This window comes from Pipistrellus hanaki (genome assembly GCF_964339955.1).
Source record: "Pipistrellus hanaki genome assembly, chromosome: 7".
In the NCBI taxonomy this organism is placed as follows: domain Eukaryota; kingdom Metazoa; phylum Chordata; class Mammalia; order Chiroptera; family Vespertilionidae; genus Pipistrellus; species Pipistrellus hanaki.
The window spans coordinates 50,438,196-50,456,938 of record NC_140509.1 but is presented as its reverse complement, the minus strand read 5'-3'; the positions used below and the strand labels follow the sequence as shown (position 1 = coordinate 50,456,938).

General features: G+C 37.3%; 1 protein-coding gene across 3 annotated transcripts in view; it reads right to left on the bottom strand.

The window, feature by feature from the left end:
- The window catches only part of GRIK2 (glutamate ionotropic receptor kainate type subunit 2), a 526,713-nt gene that overhangs the window by 12,472 nt on the left and 495,498 nt on the right, over nucleotides 1-18,743 (bottom strand). For all 3 annotated transcript variants that reach the window (XM_084889359.1, XM_084889360.1, XM_084889361.1), the window contains exon 16: nucleotides 3,925-4,175. In XM_084889359.1, coding sequence (XP_084745485.1) covers nucleotides 3,925-4,175 — 251 coding nt within the window. The remainder of the gene's footprint in view (nucleotides 1-3,924; nucleotides 4,176-18,743) is intronic.

The following is an 18,743-nucleotide window of genomic DNA, read 5'->3' as shown; positions in this document are numbered from 1 at the left end:
AAATGTCAGAAATACCTTCCCAACTTTCTCAAAAGGGAGAATATGTTTTTGGAATGATGATAGTACCTGAAATAAGCTAGGTATAAAAATACACAGCATTGCTCAAGTCAAATGGAAGAGGATTTGAAAAAATTGATGACGTTGGAGAATAGAAAGTATGTTAGTGCACCTAGAGAAAAAAGTGTCAGCTGCGGGGAAGGAAAAGGTAAAACTACAATGGAGACATATCCTGAAGTGTATGCTAAGCTAGGGAGTTTGACTTTCAATACGGAAGCCAGGAGGAGACATGTGTGAAAGCATTGGGGAGTGTGATACATAATGCTTATGTATTATCAAAACAGTTGTTTCTTTTGTATTATTTTCTTTTCAATGTAATGTTTTATCTGGTTCAGTTAAAAAAAAAAAAAAAAGTACATTCCTTTTAATAACTTTTAATAAGGCCATACAGGTGCATAGAAATTCATGAGAGCTGGTTGATATGTTAAAATTCAACCAAATTCATTATTTCTAACTAGAGGCCCAATGCACAAATTCATGCACCAGTAGGGTCCCTTGGCCTGGCCTGTGGGATTGGGCTGAAACCAGCTCTCCAACATCCCCCAAGGGGTCCCAGGCCAGGTGGAGGGACCCCACGATTAGGGCCAGGGAGGGAGGCAGGAGGTTGGCCAGCGGGAAAGGGTCATGGGAGGGTCTCCAGGGTGTGTTCAGCCCATCTTGCTCAGTCCTGATCGGCAGGACCCCCACAGCAAGCTAACCTACTGGTTGGAGCATTTGCCCCCTGGTGGTCAGTGCACATCATAGTGAGCAATTGAGTGGCCTTAGCAAGCATACAATTAGCATATTATGCTTTGATTGGTTGAACAGCTGACTGGCTGACCAGAAACTTAGCATATTAGGTTTTTATTATATCTATACTAATAAAAGAGAAATATGCAAATTGACCACCACTCCACAACATCCACCAGTCAATCAGGAGCGAGTATGCAAATTAACTTCACCACCTCTGTGGAAACTGACAGCAGGGAGGAGACAGCTACCAGCACAGCCTGCTTGGCCATTGCCATCGTGACCTGGGAACAGGTAAGTGCGGCCTGCAGGCAGCTCCTAGCACAGCCTGCTTGACAGTCATCATGGTGTGGAGCAGGCAGGGCCTGCAGAGAGCAGAGAACCATGGGGAGTGGGCCTATGCCATCAGTAGAACATCTCCTGAGGGCTCCTGGATTGGAGAGGGTGCAGGTCAGGCTGAGGGACATGCCCCTGTGCACGAATTTTTTGCACTGGGCCTCTAGTAGGATAATAATAAAAAAAGTATTTTACAGAATTAAATCTCTACATCCACTCTTCTGTTTTTAAGCAGAATGTTTATAAAGCAACTAGAAACCCAGTGCATGAAATTTGTGCATGGAGGGCCCTCAGGTCAATCTGCACCCTTTACAATCCAGGAACTCTCAGGGGATGTCCTACTGATGGCTCAGGCCCACTTCCATGGTTCTCTGAGGGTTTTGCTACAGCCATGGAGATGAAGCCCTCATGACCTGCTCTCTGCCTGCCTTGCCATGCACCATGCTAAGGAAGCCCCAATGCCCTGTAGTGTGCTCTGTCTGCCAGGCCTGGGAGCTTTCCCGACACCAACCCACTAAGGAAGTCCCCATGCCCTGTTGTCCTGGCTCTGTCTGTGGGGCCTGGGGTGTTCCCGCCACCACCTTACTAAGGAAGCACACAAGCCCTGCTGTCTGGGCTCTGTCTGCTGGACCCTGCGAAAGAAGCCCCCAAGCCCTGCTGTCTGGGCTCTGTCTGCCATGTCTGGGTCCAGATCCAGCTTTGCCACTTGGTCTGTGCGAACCCCTGCGGGGCTGACGGGCCCAGACTCTGCAGCTCCGGTGGAGCAGGAAGGATGGATCTGCCTCCTCCTGCAGCAGATCCAGCCTCGCTGCTTGGTTCCCACAAGCCTGTCCTGGCTCTGTCTGCTCGCCCTCTGGTCCATGAGGGGCTGAGGGGCCCAGACGCTGCAGCACTGGTGGAGCAGGAAGGCTGGATCTGTCCCCTCAGGCAGACAGGCCCAGACACTCCAGCAGCAGGGGTGAGGGGACTCGGCCCCACCATCTTGTGGCTATGGGGACTGCCATTTTGTCGCAGAGTGATGCTTAATTTGCATATTGTTCTTTTACTAGATTGTGCATAATGACATGATCTAGGTAAATCATGAACACAGAGGAACACAAGGAAACAAGTATAGGACACAAAGAAACAAGGACAATAGAATACCACATACTACCAAGAGATTCATTCCTTAGTTTTATTTTAATAATGAGCTATACACGAAAGAAAATCATGATATATGACTAGTTTGAGGTTCCAACTAGAAAAACCAAATTTCTTCATTATTTTGGACTTATTTTAAGCATCAACTAATCAAATATCACATCTATTGAGAAATTATAATATAAATCAAAATTGATGAGTTAATCTATTTGTCTTTGATTACTTTTTGGATTTGATTTCAAAACTCATTTTGACACCATAAAAAAGATTATAATATATAATGTGTTCTTAGATTTTATTGTAAGTCCCACTAGAGCAACAAATATTTGATTTAGCCAAGTCAGCACATAGCCATCTTGAATGTTGTAAAAAAATAAGTTGTGCTGTTTTTTAAAAAATTTGATCTGGTTACCCATCAAATTACTCATTTATAGAAACATTTTTTCTAAAAGTTAAGTACTATAGTCAAGTGAAAATGTTAAAATGCTGTATCAAAAAATTTTATTTTAGAAAGGATAATTGCAACATAAATTATTAAAGACACAGCAATGTAAGAAAATGTTTTTCTTTTTAAAAATTAGTTTTAAGGATGTAAGTGCTTCAAAGAATATTAGTAGAATATATTTGCCCTTATTCATGTATGATGTTTTTAAATATCATGTTTCTACTCTTCATCTTTATTTAAAAAGTTCATATACTTTTCAAATATGGTCTCACTCTTATGCAGGGTTAACTAGTTAAACCCCAAAAATGTTTTGTTTTTTCTTAATTAAAAAGAAGATATGTTTAGATACAAATAAAGTGTAGAAAATTTAAAAATGTTAAAGCATTGTTACATGTTCAGAACAAAAATTGTTTTGTACCATCTATCTAAAAGAGAGATTTTTAAAAAATAAACATTCTTCCTTATATTTATAGAACTAAAAAAATTATAGCACTGGAAATACATAATCTGAATGAAATTTGCAAACTATTCAAGATTAGAATATACAGATATTTATACATTAAAAACACCAAATGTTTTAAAACCCTAAGAAAAAGTGCAATAATTTCAATATTTTTGATGTTTATATATATTCTTCAAAAGACGCTGCAAGGAAATAAGGGCTCATTAAAAATAACAATGCCAAAAAAGTCCCACAATATTTTCACACATTCAATAATTTTAAAAAGTTCATTGTAATTTCCACATGCAAATTAAGATTTTTTTCAATTAAAATTTTACAAAGAAATATTTCATTTACTCTCTGTCTTAAAACTGTATAATCAGCATTGCATCTCACAACACATTTTAATTGCAGAGAAGTATTTCTCCTTCATTATTATAGCTTCTGATTTTTGCCTCCATCCTTAATTATATTCCTCCACTAGTCTAAGGGCTCAAACTCCAAGCAGTTCTCTCTTTTTTTTTTTTCATTTTTCCAGGCTTCAAGAGAGGAGAAATAGTCACTCGCCCCAAAGCTAGCTCAATTAAACATACTGCATTTAAATTAAAAATCACGAAGGTGATCATGCGTCCTCTCTGGGAACCTTGGTAATAAATGAATGGCAGAAGACAATTAAGAGTCACACTTCTAAGCACTACCCTTGGTTGGAAAGATAAAAAATAGTTTCTTTTATTATAACAACAATCATTTTAAATTGTAAAAAGGTGACATTTACCTTTTCCAATTGAGCGTTTTTTTTGGATTTGTATAAAAACTCTCCCACGGCCACAAACACGGAGAGCACCAGGCCCGCGGCCAGGACAATGAAGATGCCGCCGATGTTCTGCACCCCCAGGGCGCTGGCCTCTTTGCTCTCCTCCTCCGGGCAGCCATTGCCCCGCCACCACTTCTCCTTCATCATGTGCAGCTTGCCTTCCTCTTGCAGCTGGAGAATCGCAATGGTGATTTTGTCTCTATAGGGAGAACCTGAAAGAGAGAGATCTTGTTAAGTATTTCAAGGAACCCAGGGTTTCATAATTAAAGGCTAACATGATGTGAGGAGGTCAGAGCTTTCTCCAAATGCTCCAACGTGTGCCAATGCTTATTCCCAGTAGAGAAAAAGAAAAAGAAAAAAACGAAACTGAAAAGCACCAAAGAATAGAAGGTTACTAAGATAAATATGGCATGTGGCCTTTCTGATTGTAAAGAGTAAAATGAATTTTGTTTTATGAAAGAAAAATATCCCTTTATAAAAGGTGACTCAATTCAGAGCACTGGAAAATAAGTAAAATAGCAAGCAGTCATTTTCAATGGGAAATGGAAAGTACAAAGATATTTGGCTAATGTTTAAAAATAATTTTACACTGGAAACAGTGTATTGATAAAATGGGAACCTCTATTTTTAGAGAAGTTATGAAAAAAATAGTATTTCTATTTAGTGAGTGAAAAAATTTAAGGCAGCTATGAATAAGCGATACTTGGGTAGCTAATACTTTGCAGATAATTTATTTTCTTATTTGACATAAATAACAGAAATAACAGGTTTGTACAAATTTGGATCATTCAAATATCATTATGGAAATCAAGGCATTGTAAGAATTTTAAGGTTATTTGTTTAGTTGTTGTTTTATGCTTTAGGAGGAAATGTTCATTTCAGTGGAGGCAATAATATAAATAAAGTTTAGCATTTTTTGCTGATGGGGATAGATATTTACCCGTATTAGCTACTATGTGATAAGTAATAATTTTTCTAATTGGTTGCCAAGAATCATAGAATAATATATATTTTATTGATTTTTACAGAGAGGAAGGGAGAGGAATAAAGAGTTAAAAACATCAATGACAAAGAAACATGGACCTGCTGCCTTCTGCATGCCCTCTGCTGGGGATCGAGCCCACAACCAAGGTACATGCCTTTGACTGGAATAGAACCTGGAACCCTTAAGGCTACAGGCCAATGCTCTATCCACTGAGCCAAATCAGCTGGGGCTACATACATCTTTTAATACCTGTCCCAAGGGATTGGTCTTATTGCTTTCAACCACCCAGCAATATCCTGTTTCTAAAGTTTAATCTGCTACAGAAAAATACTAATTTCAGTTTGCAGTCAATATTGCTGTGATTTTGATTTGATTTAAATATACCTACAACTATACTTAAAGCTTTATTTCTGCTAAGAACAATCACAAACCAGGTCAGGAAATTTTTCTGCCTTAAAAGGGATACCACTATATACATTGTTTTTATTTTTATTTGACTATGTCATATGTTATTTATTATTTCAACATAATAAATAATGTTGAAAAAGTTCAACATTATTTATTAATGTTGAATAAATAATATTATTCAACATTAGTCTATGTTGAATAATAGACTAATTCAACATTATTCATTTAGAAAGAATATGCTAGTTAAAAGAAAGACAAGGAGCATCATAGGAAATAGGCAGCCTCTTTAAAAAGTTAAAGTGAAAATCTACCAAATGCAGCCTGATAGATATAAAGAAATAGCTATTTAAAAACCCCCACATAATTCTTAACCTACTCAGAAGAAATGTTTAAGTACATGGTTTCTATATAACATTTTTCACAGCTTTCCTAAAAAAAAAGTGTTATTCTTTCCTATGATTAGAACTCAAATATTTCAGTTACAGGAGGGGAAATCCTGCTTTTCAGTTTCTTTCCTGTGCTCTTTCAAATACTACTCTGATGGGAATGTTCATTTTATTTTATTTTTTAAAATATATTTTATTGATTTTGTACAGAGAGGAAGGGAGAGAGATGGAGAGCTAGAAACATCAATGAGAGAGAGACATCGATCAGCTGCCTCTTGCACACCCCCTACTGGGGATATGCCCGCAACTAAAGTACATGCCCTTGACCGGAATCGAACCCGGGTCTCTTCAGTTCCCAAGCTGACGCTCTATCCATTGAGCCAAACTGGTTTCGGCTGGAATGTTCATTTTAAATTCTGCCCTTCAGTCACTTCAAATATCAAGGAATTACTACTCCAGCCTGCAAAATTTCCGACGTTGATCACTCACTGGACACTTAGCTTAGGTCACCTATTATTATTACTACCTACCTTTCAAGATGTGACCTCTTTTCCTAAGTAGATTAAAATTCTATGGAATAGAGGAACTATCAAACTATCATATATGTATCAACGTATCTATGTATCTATATATTTATCATCTGTATAGTCTATCCTAATTCTCAATCTTTTCTCACATCATAGGCTCTCAACAAATGTTTCTGATGACAAGGAGTACAATATGATTGAGGCACCACTAACATAATATAAGAGTGACAGCCTGGAGCTATTGGCCTTTCTCACATGTTTTTAAAAATCATGAATTAAAATCATCTCGTTTAATTCACTAATTCTAGTCTATCACCAGCTTTAAAATCACATTTACTCTAAATTATCATACTTATTAACCATGTATATTTCTTGCAAAGTAAATATCTGACTGAGGGGGGAAACCCATTCTAAGCAGAACTGTAGTTTATCAAATATATCTTTCAATTTCAATACAGCATCTCAAACAAATTTTGTGTTGATAGTACTGGCAAAAAGAGCCATATGTGGCTAGTATAAAATGTGGTTTCCTTTCTGGAAGTACAATTATAAGCAACATTTTGGTGGATAATGACTTGATAAGTAAACTTTCAAATATGAAAAATTCTTGATTCAGCTAAGTAATGTTTTGATCCAGCATATTTCTCATCCTGAGAGATACTGAAAGAATATTGTTTTGTTGCCAACTCACCCTATACACTGACCTGCATTGGGATGTTTATTCTAATATCTTCAAATATAATATTCATCACTGAATTCTCAAAATAAGGCGCAGATAAATAAAAGCATCCATTTCTTTTTTAAGAAATGGTGGGTAAATTTTGCTCTTTCTAACTGAGCTTCTTATTCCCAGCACTTATTGTATATATAAACACTTCCCATTCCTGGTAAACCTTGCCACATCTGTTTCCCAGTGTAAATGTAATAATGAGGAAATGGCATTACATTTGAATCAATGCTACAATGTTAATATACCTCATTTTGAGGTTTTTATCAGGATGGAATAATATAATTGGGCTCTTTTACATGTTTTTAAAAACTATGAATTAAAACCGTCTTGTTTAGATATGGTTAAGTACATGGTTTCTATATAACATTTTTTCACAGCTTTCCTAAAAAAAAAAAAAAAAAAAGTGCTATTCTTTCCTATGATTAGAACATAAATATTTCAGTTATAGCAGGGGAAGTATTGACAGTATAGTATTGTTATGTTTTGTGATTCTGTCCTTTACTGGTAGTTTAAGTAACATTTTAATCTTTTTTTTATTTATTCATCTTCATTGCTGAAAGTATTACAGATGTCACTTTTTCCCCCATTGACTCCTCCGCCTGGCACCTGCCCCCCACCAGGCCTTAAAAAGAAATAAGAATTCAACAATGAAGTATTAATTCTTTGGTACAATATTTGATGTTCTTTGGAAGGCATTTCTATATAGATACTAGTTGGAGTCAAACACGGACTGAAATCTCATGTAATTCAAAAATCTCAAGGACATATTGAGATCAAAGACAAAAGCATCTTTCATCATCCTTGTGACATGAACAGCCATGCGCTTAGCTCTAATAAAGCGAGCAGCCATTAGTCAGATAGAGCTTATGTGTTTCGCCCAAGTCACAGCTCAGCCTCAGTCCAGATGCTGGCAAGCAAAGAACCGAGGCAGCCCTAATGGGCAACTGAGAGAAGCTGGGTTTTCACATGGTAAGGCTGCCTCCAGGTGTGTGTGTGTGTGTGTGTGTGTGTGTGTGTGTGTGTGTGTGTGTGCATTTTTACAAGTTCAATTAGAAAACTACCAAGGAAATTCTAAATATGCCCATCATAACATATATTACACACCTAGCAGTCAATTCACAAATGCTAAGGGGGCAAACAGATCGCCATGACTGAGTGAAGAAGGAGGTTAGGCAAAAATACCTGGAACATTGCAATATCCAATGTAGAAAGATAATTTTCAGTTCCAGTTTTATTAAAACTCTGTGGGAATTTCAACATAGAATTGTCAGGTATTTAAATGTCTTCTGTGCGATTGCATGAAATATTTTGTCTAAAATTCCCTCATTCAATGTCGATGAATAAATCATTTTTTAAAAAAAACATCATACAGGATAAGCCAAAAACTCCTCACAGCTAAAGGGAAGGAGGGAGTGAGAGAAAGGGAGAGAGGGAGGGAGGGAGGGAGAGAGGAGAGAAAGAGAAAGAGAGAGAGAGAGAGAGAGAGAGAGAGAGAGAGAGAGAGAGAGAGAGAGAGAGAGAGAGAAACATATGATTACTGCATAATGAAGCCCCTTGAGATGTCAGATGCACATAACCTGGGGTTCAAAATGAGAACTCAAAGGAGGCATAGAGGCCTACAACTTGGAATACAATTTGGTCTCATTTTTAAAGGATTCCTTAGAAAAATAAACTGTTATTATTGTACACAATTAAAACAAATCTCACCAAATATTTCAGAGCTTTCTTTCCCCCCTCCCTTCGTTCTTTCCTCTCCTATCCCCCTCCTCTTTCCTCCCCCTCATTTCTACCATTCTAAAGTGTTTACTTGTGGACTAGAAGGCCCATATTATTATGCATTATTTTTAAAATAAATTATTTCACACACACACACACACACACACACACACACACACACACACACTTATTGATTTTAGATTGAAAGGGAGAGGAGAGACTGAAGCATCAATGATGAGAGAGAACCACTGATCAGCTGCCTCCTGCATACCCCGCATTGGGGATTCTGCCGGAAACCGGAGCATGTGCCCTTGACCAGAATTGAAACCAAGGCCCTTCAGTCCACATACCAACACCCTATTCACTGAGTGAAACCAGCTAGGGCTAGTATGCATTCTTAGTTCTAAGACTAAGTCTACTAAACACAATACATTGATATGCTTATTTGATTATCTTTTTTATACTCTTTACAAACTAACAATTTTAAGTATATACCAACGTTTTTGTCCTATTTCCATACATCTAGATAATACAGAAATTACGTCAATGAGGTCAGCATTACATTTAATCCTTGGGAACACTTATTGATTGATTAAAAGCTTTTCTTTAAAGGTTGCACAGCAAGTGGTCTAATACTTATCATTCTTTAGTGAATTATACTAAAATCACATATACTGGCAATCTCCCATCTATCCTGTCAATTTTTTTTTTAAATCAGGCTTCTGCATGTTTTAAATAATCAATTGCAAAGATAAGAAACAAGATCATTCTTGCTTTCTATAAATATATTTTTCTAAAACCCATTATACACCAGTGTTTCTAAAACTGGGTTTTCCCCACACTCCTCTCTTTATGGGAAATGTACATCTGTGTCTCATTTTTAAAGGATTCCTTGGTCATATAAGCTTGAAGGTTACTCCATATCAAATACATTTCTTGAAAATTCAAATTATACACAATCAAAATAAAGACTTACAAATCTCCATTGTAGGAATAAAAGAAAAAGAAGAAACAAAACTGGTATAAAATGCTTAAATTTATTTTGGGGGAAATAATTGCTTCCTTTGCATATTTTAGTTTCCATAAATTACTTGATTTAAAAAGCACCGCCTTCAATAACGATAATTACTACTGTTACCACATGAGTTCTCTTGGGGGGAAAATAGTTCCTTTTTAGATCTTCCTGCTGATCCTTGCCTAGACATCTTCCACTCTGACTTTGAATTCACACATTATTAAAGATCATTAAGTTAAAATTTTATATGTTCTTCATCCTCTATAACTCCATATGCTTCATGAAACATCAACTCATAAGAATTCACATCATACTGATTGCCTAAAACAGGTCATCACACCTGGCTTTGAAGTCGCTTTTAAAGATACTTTGGGAAGGTAAGAGTTATAAAAGTTACTTAAATATATTTGTATACCAAAATTACTGAAACCAATTAAAAAATTAAATGCACAACCCTTTGTTCCTTCTAATAGCATCCATATCCTTTAAATATGTTGTTAAAATTTTATGTAAGTATTGCTGTTTTTCATAATCATCTTGGTCCACCTTCTAAGGAACTTTAGTTTTCTTTGTTTTATAGTTCATCAGTGACCCAGTGCATGAAAGTCTTGCTTGCAAGGGCGTTCCTCTCAGCCCAGTCTGCACCTTCTCCAATAGGGGACCTCTTGGGGGATATCTGAATGCAGGTTTAGGCCCGATCCCACCGGTCTCACAATCTGGGACCACTGGCTCCTAACTGCTCACCTTCCTGCCTGTCTGATTGCCCCAAACTGCCCTCCCCTGCCAGTCTGATATCGCCCCAAACTGCCCTCTCCCGCCAGCCTGATCACCCTTAACATCCTCTGCCTCAGCCCCTTTGTCTCAAAGGAAGTCGGAAGTCCAGAAGATAGCCAGTTGACCCAGTCTAATTAGCATATTACCCTTTTAGTAGTATAGATAGATTATGTAGGATAAGATTGCTTAAATCAGGGTTGGGGAGAGGGGCTTTTTAATCAGGAGGAGATGCTCTTGGCAGACAAAAATACATAATCCCTATATCTGGACTGATAGCCAGCCATATGCCCTATACTGCCAAACTGGTCATTAAAACATTGAAATGCTTTCTTATATCTTACATCAAACAGCTGTTGCCCTTAAAACCCCTCCTCCCCCCCCATCTTAGGTTCTGCCTTCGCATTTCACCTAAATTTGGTTCTGATTCGTCAGTTTCTAAGCCAGTCAGCATCTCCAGGCCAATCAATGGGCCTGATCAGAAAGGGAAACAGAGGTGCAGATGCTGGTCAGGCCCAGAGAGAAAGAGAGAGGCAAGTGCTGATCAACAGCTGCCACAGAGGCTATGAATCAGACCCTGCTTCTCTCTCCAGACCTCTCTTGGCACCTGATTTGCAGCCCCCTTGGCAGTCAGTGCTGGGTCAGGGTGCCTGCAGCAGTGGCAGTCAGTGCTGGGTCACCACAGCAACTTGGCACTGACTTCCGGTTAGTTGAGCCTTTGGTCATTTTGGATATTACTGACCGTGGGTTTTATATATTAGGATATTATTGATATCATTGTAATGATAGGACATTCTGTGTATGACACAGAATTAGTTGGTCTCTTTGGGGATGGGAAGATATTTCTATGAAAGAGACTACTCCTAATTTTAGGTTTCTTCTAGTTCCTCATACTTCAAGATATTGTGAACTTTCTAAAATATGGTAATTTACATGTCTTATAGGTATGAGACTATACCATATTCACTAAGGATAAATTATTCCAAAGACTGGCCTCAAAAACTTTAATAATTTCTTAAATATTTATCTTCTCTCAAAAAATTGAATCTAATAAATGTTTCTAAAACATTTACTTAAAACTTGAAGCCCTTAAAGCTAGGCTACGTGTCAGTTATAGGTAATAATTATCTATTACATTATTTCATTCAATATCTAACATGTTGCCTATCACACATTAATCATTCAACAAAAGCTTTTTGAATGAGATATTGAATAAAGTATAATATATTAATTATGATATAACCAAAATATGTCAAGGTAGAACTTCTGATATTGGACATTTTCTCATGTTATTAAATTAAATGAAATAAAGAGTCCATAAGCAGATTTAATTGACGTATCTAGTATTTACCATCTATAATAGGTTAAATGGTCAAATATGTTTATAAATTATTTGTATTTATATCAATAGTTAGTGATTTCTTTTGGTCAGTACCTTCATATGTAAAAGACCTACTAGCTCAAAGACCTGAGTATGTCTGCTGGAGCCATCATCTTCAATTCTTACATTGTTATATTATTATGTAATACTAGTGGCCCAGTGCACTAAATTCATGCACATTAAAAGGGAATTAATTAGAGGAAATGTTTTAATATTGCTATTTGCCCTTTCTCTATAATAGAAATATCAGAGATGAAAGAAAATTAGTAAAATGTATATGAAAATCTTCCTCCTGTCAGAATCTGGGGCACACCACGGGACCCAGAGTTAAATCCCTGCCCTCCTGTGTGTGCATCAAATCACATAAGATCCAGAACCTTCTGGCCCCATCTTCATCAAGCCCCACCATACAGGGGCTACAGCCTCAGGTCCCTCATCAATCCCCTCTGGGTGGGGGGCACAGCCTCAGGTCCCCTGATGCACACTCAGGTTCCCCGGCCTGATGCTGTAGCAGGAGGCATGGCCTTAGGTCCCCCAGTCCAGCACCAGTGCGGTGGGCATGTCCTGAAGTCCCTCAGCCTGGGCTGGGGTGGGGAGCATGCTTTGAGGTCCCCTGTCAAACCCTGCCAGGCAGGAGATGTGGCCTGAGGTCCCCCATTAATCCCTGCTGGGTGGGGAGCATGGCCTGACGTCCCCTGGCCCAGCAAAGGGTTGAGGGTAACAGCCTGAGGTCCCCCGGCCTGGTGCCAGGGAAGGGAGCACAGTCTCAGGTCCCCTGTGAAGCCCCACTTGGCGGGGGGCACAATCTCAGATCCCCTGCCCTGGCCCAGTGCCATGCAGCCTCAGGTCCTTGGTGATTGCTTCTTAAGGTTTGTTACAGGATCTTGGCCTCCACTGTGGGCACTGCCATTTTTGTGATGGAATGATGGTCAATTTGCATATCCCCTATTTATTAGATAGGATTACATTATTCTATTCCATTACTACAATGTTCTGGCAATGTTACATTTTAAAAAATGGCTCCCTGTCTTTTTATTTTGAGATGAGTGCCCTAAATACATAGCAAATTTGGATGCTTTTAGAGCTTTATCTTTTTTTTTTTTTTTTTTTACCATCCTTTTCATGATACAATTTTCTAATAAAGTTGGAGCCAGACTAAATTTTCTGGGAGCCTTTTTCACTGCAGAAGATAGGTTTTATTAGCTCTCGGGGCACTTTCTCTCCCATATTTGTTTTTAGAAAGTGCAAAAAAAATTTTATATTTACATTTCAAATTCAATTTTATTTCTCTATATTTCCAATTTTATGTTTTATTCAGTCAATAATGCTGTTTTACAATAACATATCATCATTGCTCTATTCCTCCAGATAACTTAATAAGTAACTAAAAAATAATTTCTGTAATTACTTGATTAATGCTGATTATCCTAATAGAATGAAAATTCCATAAAGGCAGGCACTGTATCTTCTTTCTTAGTATAACACTTGTCACACAGTAGGAAAATATTTGTTGAATGAATATATGCATAAAATAAGATATTTTTAAGTTCTAAGTAATTGGTCATGCATATTTGCAATTTTATCTTCAGTCATTTCTTATGAATCCAAACCATATCTAGATCTTTATTTCATCTTTATCTGATAATTATATTTATATCAAGAAGCATTTAATATGTGTAGCAATTAACCACTTCCTGAGGCCCATTTATGACTCCCTGTTAGACAATAACTAAACTAGTGTGGAGTTGTTGTCATAACTTCTTGTATTTCTTTTGAAGGCACTCTTCAAAAACCCTCAATTTGACAGTTTAAAAAATTTATGAGTGACAATCCTAAGAGTAAAACAAGAGTAGTCTTATTTTGAAAACAACTTATCAACTCATAATATTTTAATCACAGAATGGTAAATGACAGATAAAAGTGATCAAATCTCAATGATCCTAGAAATCTTTCCTCATTGGAAGTCTATGAACATCATTTCTTTGCTTAAAATTTTTCAGTGATGCCCTAAAGCTATAGAATAAAAACCAATTCCTAAATATGTCAAGCAATTCATTTTTTCAACATACCAGAGGGTTGTTCTCTGATTTTATGCTTTTCCTCTCATTTACCTAACCTGACAGCAATACAAATTAGTTGTATTTTCCATTGCCTAAACGGCTCTGCTTTCATACTCCCTCCAATGTTCTGGTTGAACTTCTCTTACTCAAGGTAAACTTCTGCTATTTTGCATATTTATCCTTGACTGTCACAGAGACATACAGAATTTCACTTCTTTGGTGCCATATCACATTGTCAATATTCTAGCACAGCATTTGGTTAATCATATTCCAATGTTTTCCTATATCTCTTTCTCTACTAGATGCTGATTTTGAGGGTCATAAGGGTATGGATAATAGCTGAATCATGTGTTGTTTTTCATTATTAATTATTACATGCAAAAATATTACTTAGCATAGATGCTAGAGGCTAGGTATATAATGGTGAATGTTGTAACACAAGCCCTGCCTATCTAGTTTTCACTTCAAAAACAACAAAAATTGAACAACTTTTTGCAAATATGAGGACCATTGTAATAATAAAGAACACAATATTATAGAAACCATCTAACAGAATGAATTATCTTAGTCTTATGAATAGATCCTCAAAAAAGCTTGCACTACTTTAAAAATAAAGGTAGGGACAACAATTCCTTTTTCTCCCTGGCTGCCTTTTTCCCCCTCTATATATGAATTCTTGTTTTAGGAAGTGATATGCAGGAAAGGAAAATAATAATGAGAGCATCCATAACCCACCTCTTTCATTTTTTCTAGATATAAAGAATAGAATTAGGTATAAGATATTAAAGTCATAGTGAAATAAAGTTAAATATAAATGCCACCATAAATGTGGAAATGAGAGAAAAGAGGTAAAACAACAACAACAACAACAACAAAACCACCACAAAGTGGGTACTATACAATTTTAGGGAGTAAATATCCTATACAATAAAGAGGTAACATGCAAATTGACCATCATGACCTCACACAAGATGGCCACCACAAGATGGCTAGCATGGGAGGGCAGTTGTGGGCAATTAGGGGTAACCAGGCCTGCAGGGGATGGCAGTTAGGAGTGACCAGACCAGCAGAGGAGGGCAGTTAGGGACAACTAGGTGTGCAGGGGAGGACAGTTAGGGGTGATCAGGCCAGTAGGGAGGGCAGTTGGGGGGGGGACCAGGCCTGTAGGGAAGGGAGGGCAGTTGGGGGAGGGCAGTTAGGGGTAACCAGAATGGCAGGGCAGGGCAGTTAGAGGTGACCAGGACAGCAGGGGAGGGCTGTTGGGGTGATTGGACAGAAAGGGGAGGGCAGTTAGGGGCAACCAGGATGGCAGGGGATAGTTGTTGGGGGTGACTGAGCCGGCATTGGAGGGCATTTGGGAATGATCAGGCTGGCAGGGGAGTGGTTAGGGCAATCAGGCAGGCAGGCAGGCAGGGTTGTGAGCCAGCAGTCCTGGATTGTGAGAGGGATGTTTGATTCCTGGCCCCATGATCGGGCCTAAACAGGCAGTTGAAAATCCCCCTCAGGATTTCAGATTAGAGAGGGTGCAGGCTGAATGAGGGACACCCCCACCAATGCACAAATTTCATTTCATGCACTGGGCCTCTAATACATATATATATATATATATATATATATATATATATATATATATATAGTAGATGTAGTTATAGATATAGATATATATCAAGTCATGTACCCCTAAGGACATTGTAGAGATAGTCAATTTTAAACTTAAGTAACTATATTCAAAATAAAAAAACTGGCTTAAATTAGACAGAGGTTGTGCTTTTTTTCCTCTGTCATAGATCTCAAAATGCAATGTCTTTATGACCTCAAGGAAAAGTAGTGTAAATACATTCTAATGAAAGGTCTAGTTGCACAATTCTCAGGAGAATATTCAAGTATTTAAGATTACAAAGGGAGATACTTATATGAGGCATGCAAATGTACCAATAAAAATAATCAAATTATAGAGTGTATTATCCAGTTGCCTTTTATTCATATCCCTTAGCTCACATGAAAAATAGGAAGCGTGACTGTTATCAGCATATAATGAAAAAGTAAACTTTGTTCGCTGGTTTTGACCTATTCCATATGTATTAGTTAAAAGTGGCTGGTGAAGTAGATTTGTAGTCACATTTTCCCCCTGGATATTCTCTGATGCTAAGTATGAAAATATAAATAGTTTTATCCTGGAAACCCTTCCTTTCTTACAATTTTTCATTTGCAGAGTAATCATTTGACAAGTAGTAAGCATGGAAATTGTCAGGAATACTTTGCTAACTATACTATTTTCATTTCAAATCCAATATCAAACTTTAATAAATGAATTATAAAAATTGGATGATTTTAAATAAAATCATCATCGTAGCTAATCATAAAGAGTCCCCAAAATGAGAGAGAAGATAACTTTGTGAAGATAGTAAAGTACCCATCCTTTAAGGTAGAATTCAAGTGCTTTTTTAAAATTTGGCTTTGGTATTCAATGAACTCTACTAATCTGCGACCCTGTATTATATAACAGGGCGCTTGTTTATGTTGTACTTCCCCTGTTTTGTGTCATATTTGTTTTTACAATTTGTCTCTTAAGAAAGGGAATGATATGTATCAACATTTTGTATTCATTATTTTACAGAGCTAAGCAGGTTGAAGAGTGATAAAGTTTCTTATAGATTGACCAAATACAAAGGAAGCATTTATGTCTCCAGAGATAACCTTCTATCGATATGAATACCTCTTCAACTCCATTTAGTAAACACTCAGGAGGCTTTTAAAGAAGAAAAAACTCCAATTTACTTATTTAGATAATGCCCTATAATAGGACTTGTCTTATGTTTGTAAAGTAGATAATCACTTCCCCCTAAATTGTGGTTAGCTAACTACAGTATGTCTATTGGCTGATGGTAAAACCTTAGTTAGGTTCCAAAGGAAAATACTTCTAACTGGTTAGGAATGGGTGATATTAGCAGTCCACTTTATCTACAATATATTCAATATTTCTGAATATATAAAAATAGAAAGCAAAAAGAGTATGATACAAATAACTTAAAACCACAAATACATTCTTTCAATTATTATGAAACATTTCTTTAGGGCCTAGCCAGTTTGGCTCAGTGGATAGAGTGTCAGCCTGCAGACTGGGTCCTGGGTCCCATTCTGGTCAAGGGCACATACCTGGGTTGTGTGCTCCATCTTCAGTAGTGAGCTTACAGGAGGCAGCCAATCAACAATTCTCTCTCACCATTGATATATCTCTCTTCCTCTCTTCCTCTCTCTTCCTCTCTAAAATCAATAAAATATATTTTAAAAAATAAAAATAAAACAGTTCTTCAAGGTGGTCTTTTGGAATTCTTTGTGACACATATGTTCTGGTCCAAATACTATAATATGTTTAATTCTTATCACATTCTGATTATATAGACATAATTCTACCAATTTACAGATGAGGACTCTGAATCTAAGGAAGGATCAGTAACTGTACCCAGGACACCTGGGATACAGAGATAGAAGTTGTATCCTATATAATAAAAGGCTAATATGCAAATTGTCTCCTCAGGAGTTCTACTGCTTGCTATGACGTGCCCTGACCACCAGGCTGTAGTGTGGAACGAAGGAAGGCTCTGGCAGGCAACTGGCAGCCAGGGGGAGGAAGGCCCTGTTTGGCAGCTGGCAGCCAGGGGAGGAAGGCCCAATTGGCCCTGATCACTGGCCAGGCCTAGGGACCCTACCCATGCACATATTTCATGCACTGGGCCTCTAGTTTATATATAAGTCATCTGACTGCAAAGGCCACAGATTCTATGAGAAAATTCCTCTCACATGAGTGCCAGCAGATGCAAGGCATTTGTCTTTGTAATTTAGTAATTACAAAATTTAACTCTATGCTTTGACTCATATTTTCTAACAAGTGTTACTTATTGATCTTACTTAGTCCTGCTAACTAAAGGATGACAGTCTGACATAGTCAATCTGGCTAGCTCATCTATAATAGAATTTGAATCCACATGACCTTGGACTAATCAACATAAGATGCTTACTAAATAAATTCATTAACTGAATGTTTGCATATAAAATCTATCTGAACTGTTTTCATGAAAATTATCTCTAGGCATTATTTGCATATCATTGGTCAGCATTTATGATATAAATGAAGGCTGCTCACACTGATGCTCCCAATTCATCAAATTCCCACCGGAAGCTTTCTAGATTTTAATATACAAAGTCAGTTCATGATTCATGATGTCTGGTGAGCAGGCACAGCTTACTGAGGCTCATCTGTTTTCCGTGACTTGAAATGTGGACTTTCACAACTATGGGAGGAATGTACAGCCTCTACAGGTGTAATTTGACTTTTTTGTTGTTTAATTCAGGCTCTGAGAATTATTAGATCTCGATTTAGCCTTCAAAATCACATCACCAACATTAAAAGTGCAATGAAAAAAATAGAATGCATTTTAATGGAAGGTTTGACCTGCAGAAAAAATGAATAATTTGCATCAATTTTTGTGCATTATGTCCAACTAATGAAGATAAATGTATTCATTCACTTCAGTAAAACTGAAGAACTGAAGGCTGGCAATTTTATGCATCTGTAATGATGAGTATTACAGTACTTATTATATGATGAATTGGGAATTCTAGAAATGGATGGTGAGCAAAATGAGGAAAACATGCTTCTCATGCTGATTTCTATTGTTATAAACATGGGCATATGCTTTAAACAAACAACATGAGCTGGTAGGAAAGCAGCAGTCTAGGAAAAAAATCCATTAAGGTCATGACTCCCCTAGTACTATTTCTACATCTTTTACTTCATCAA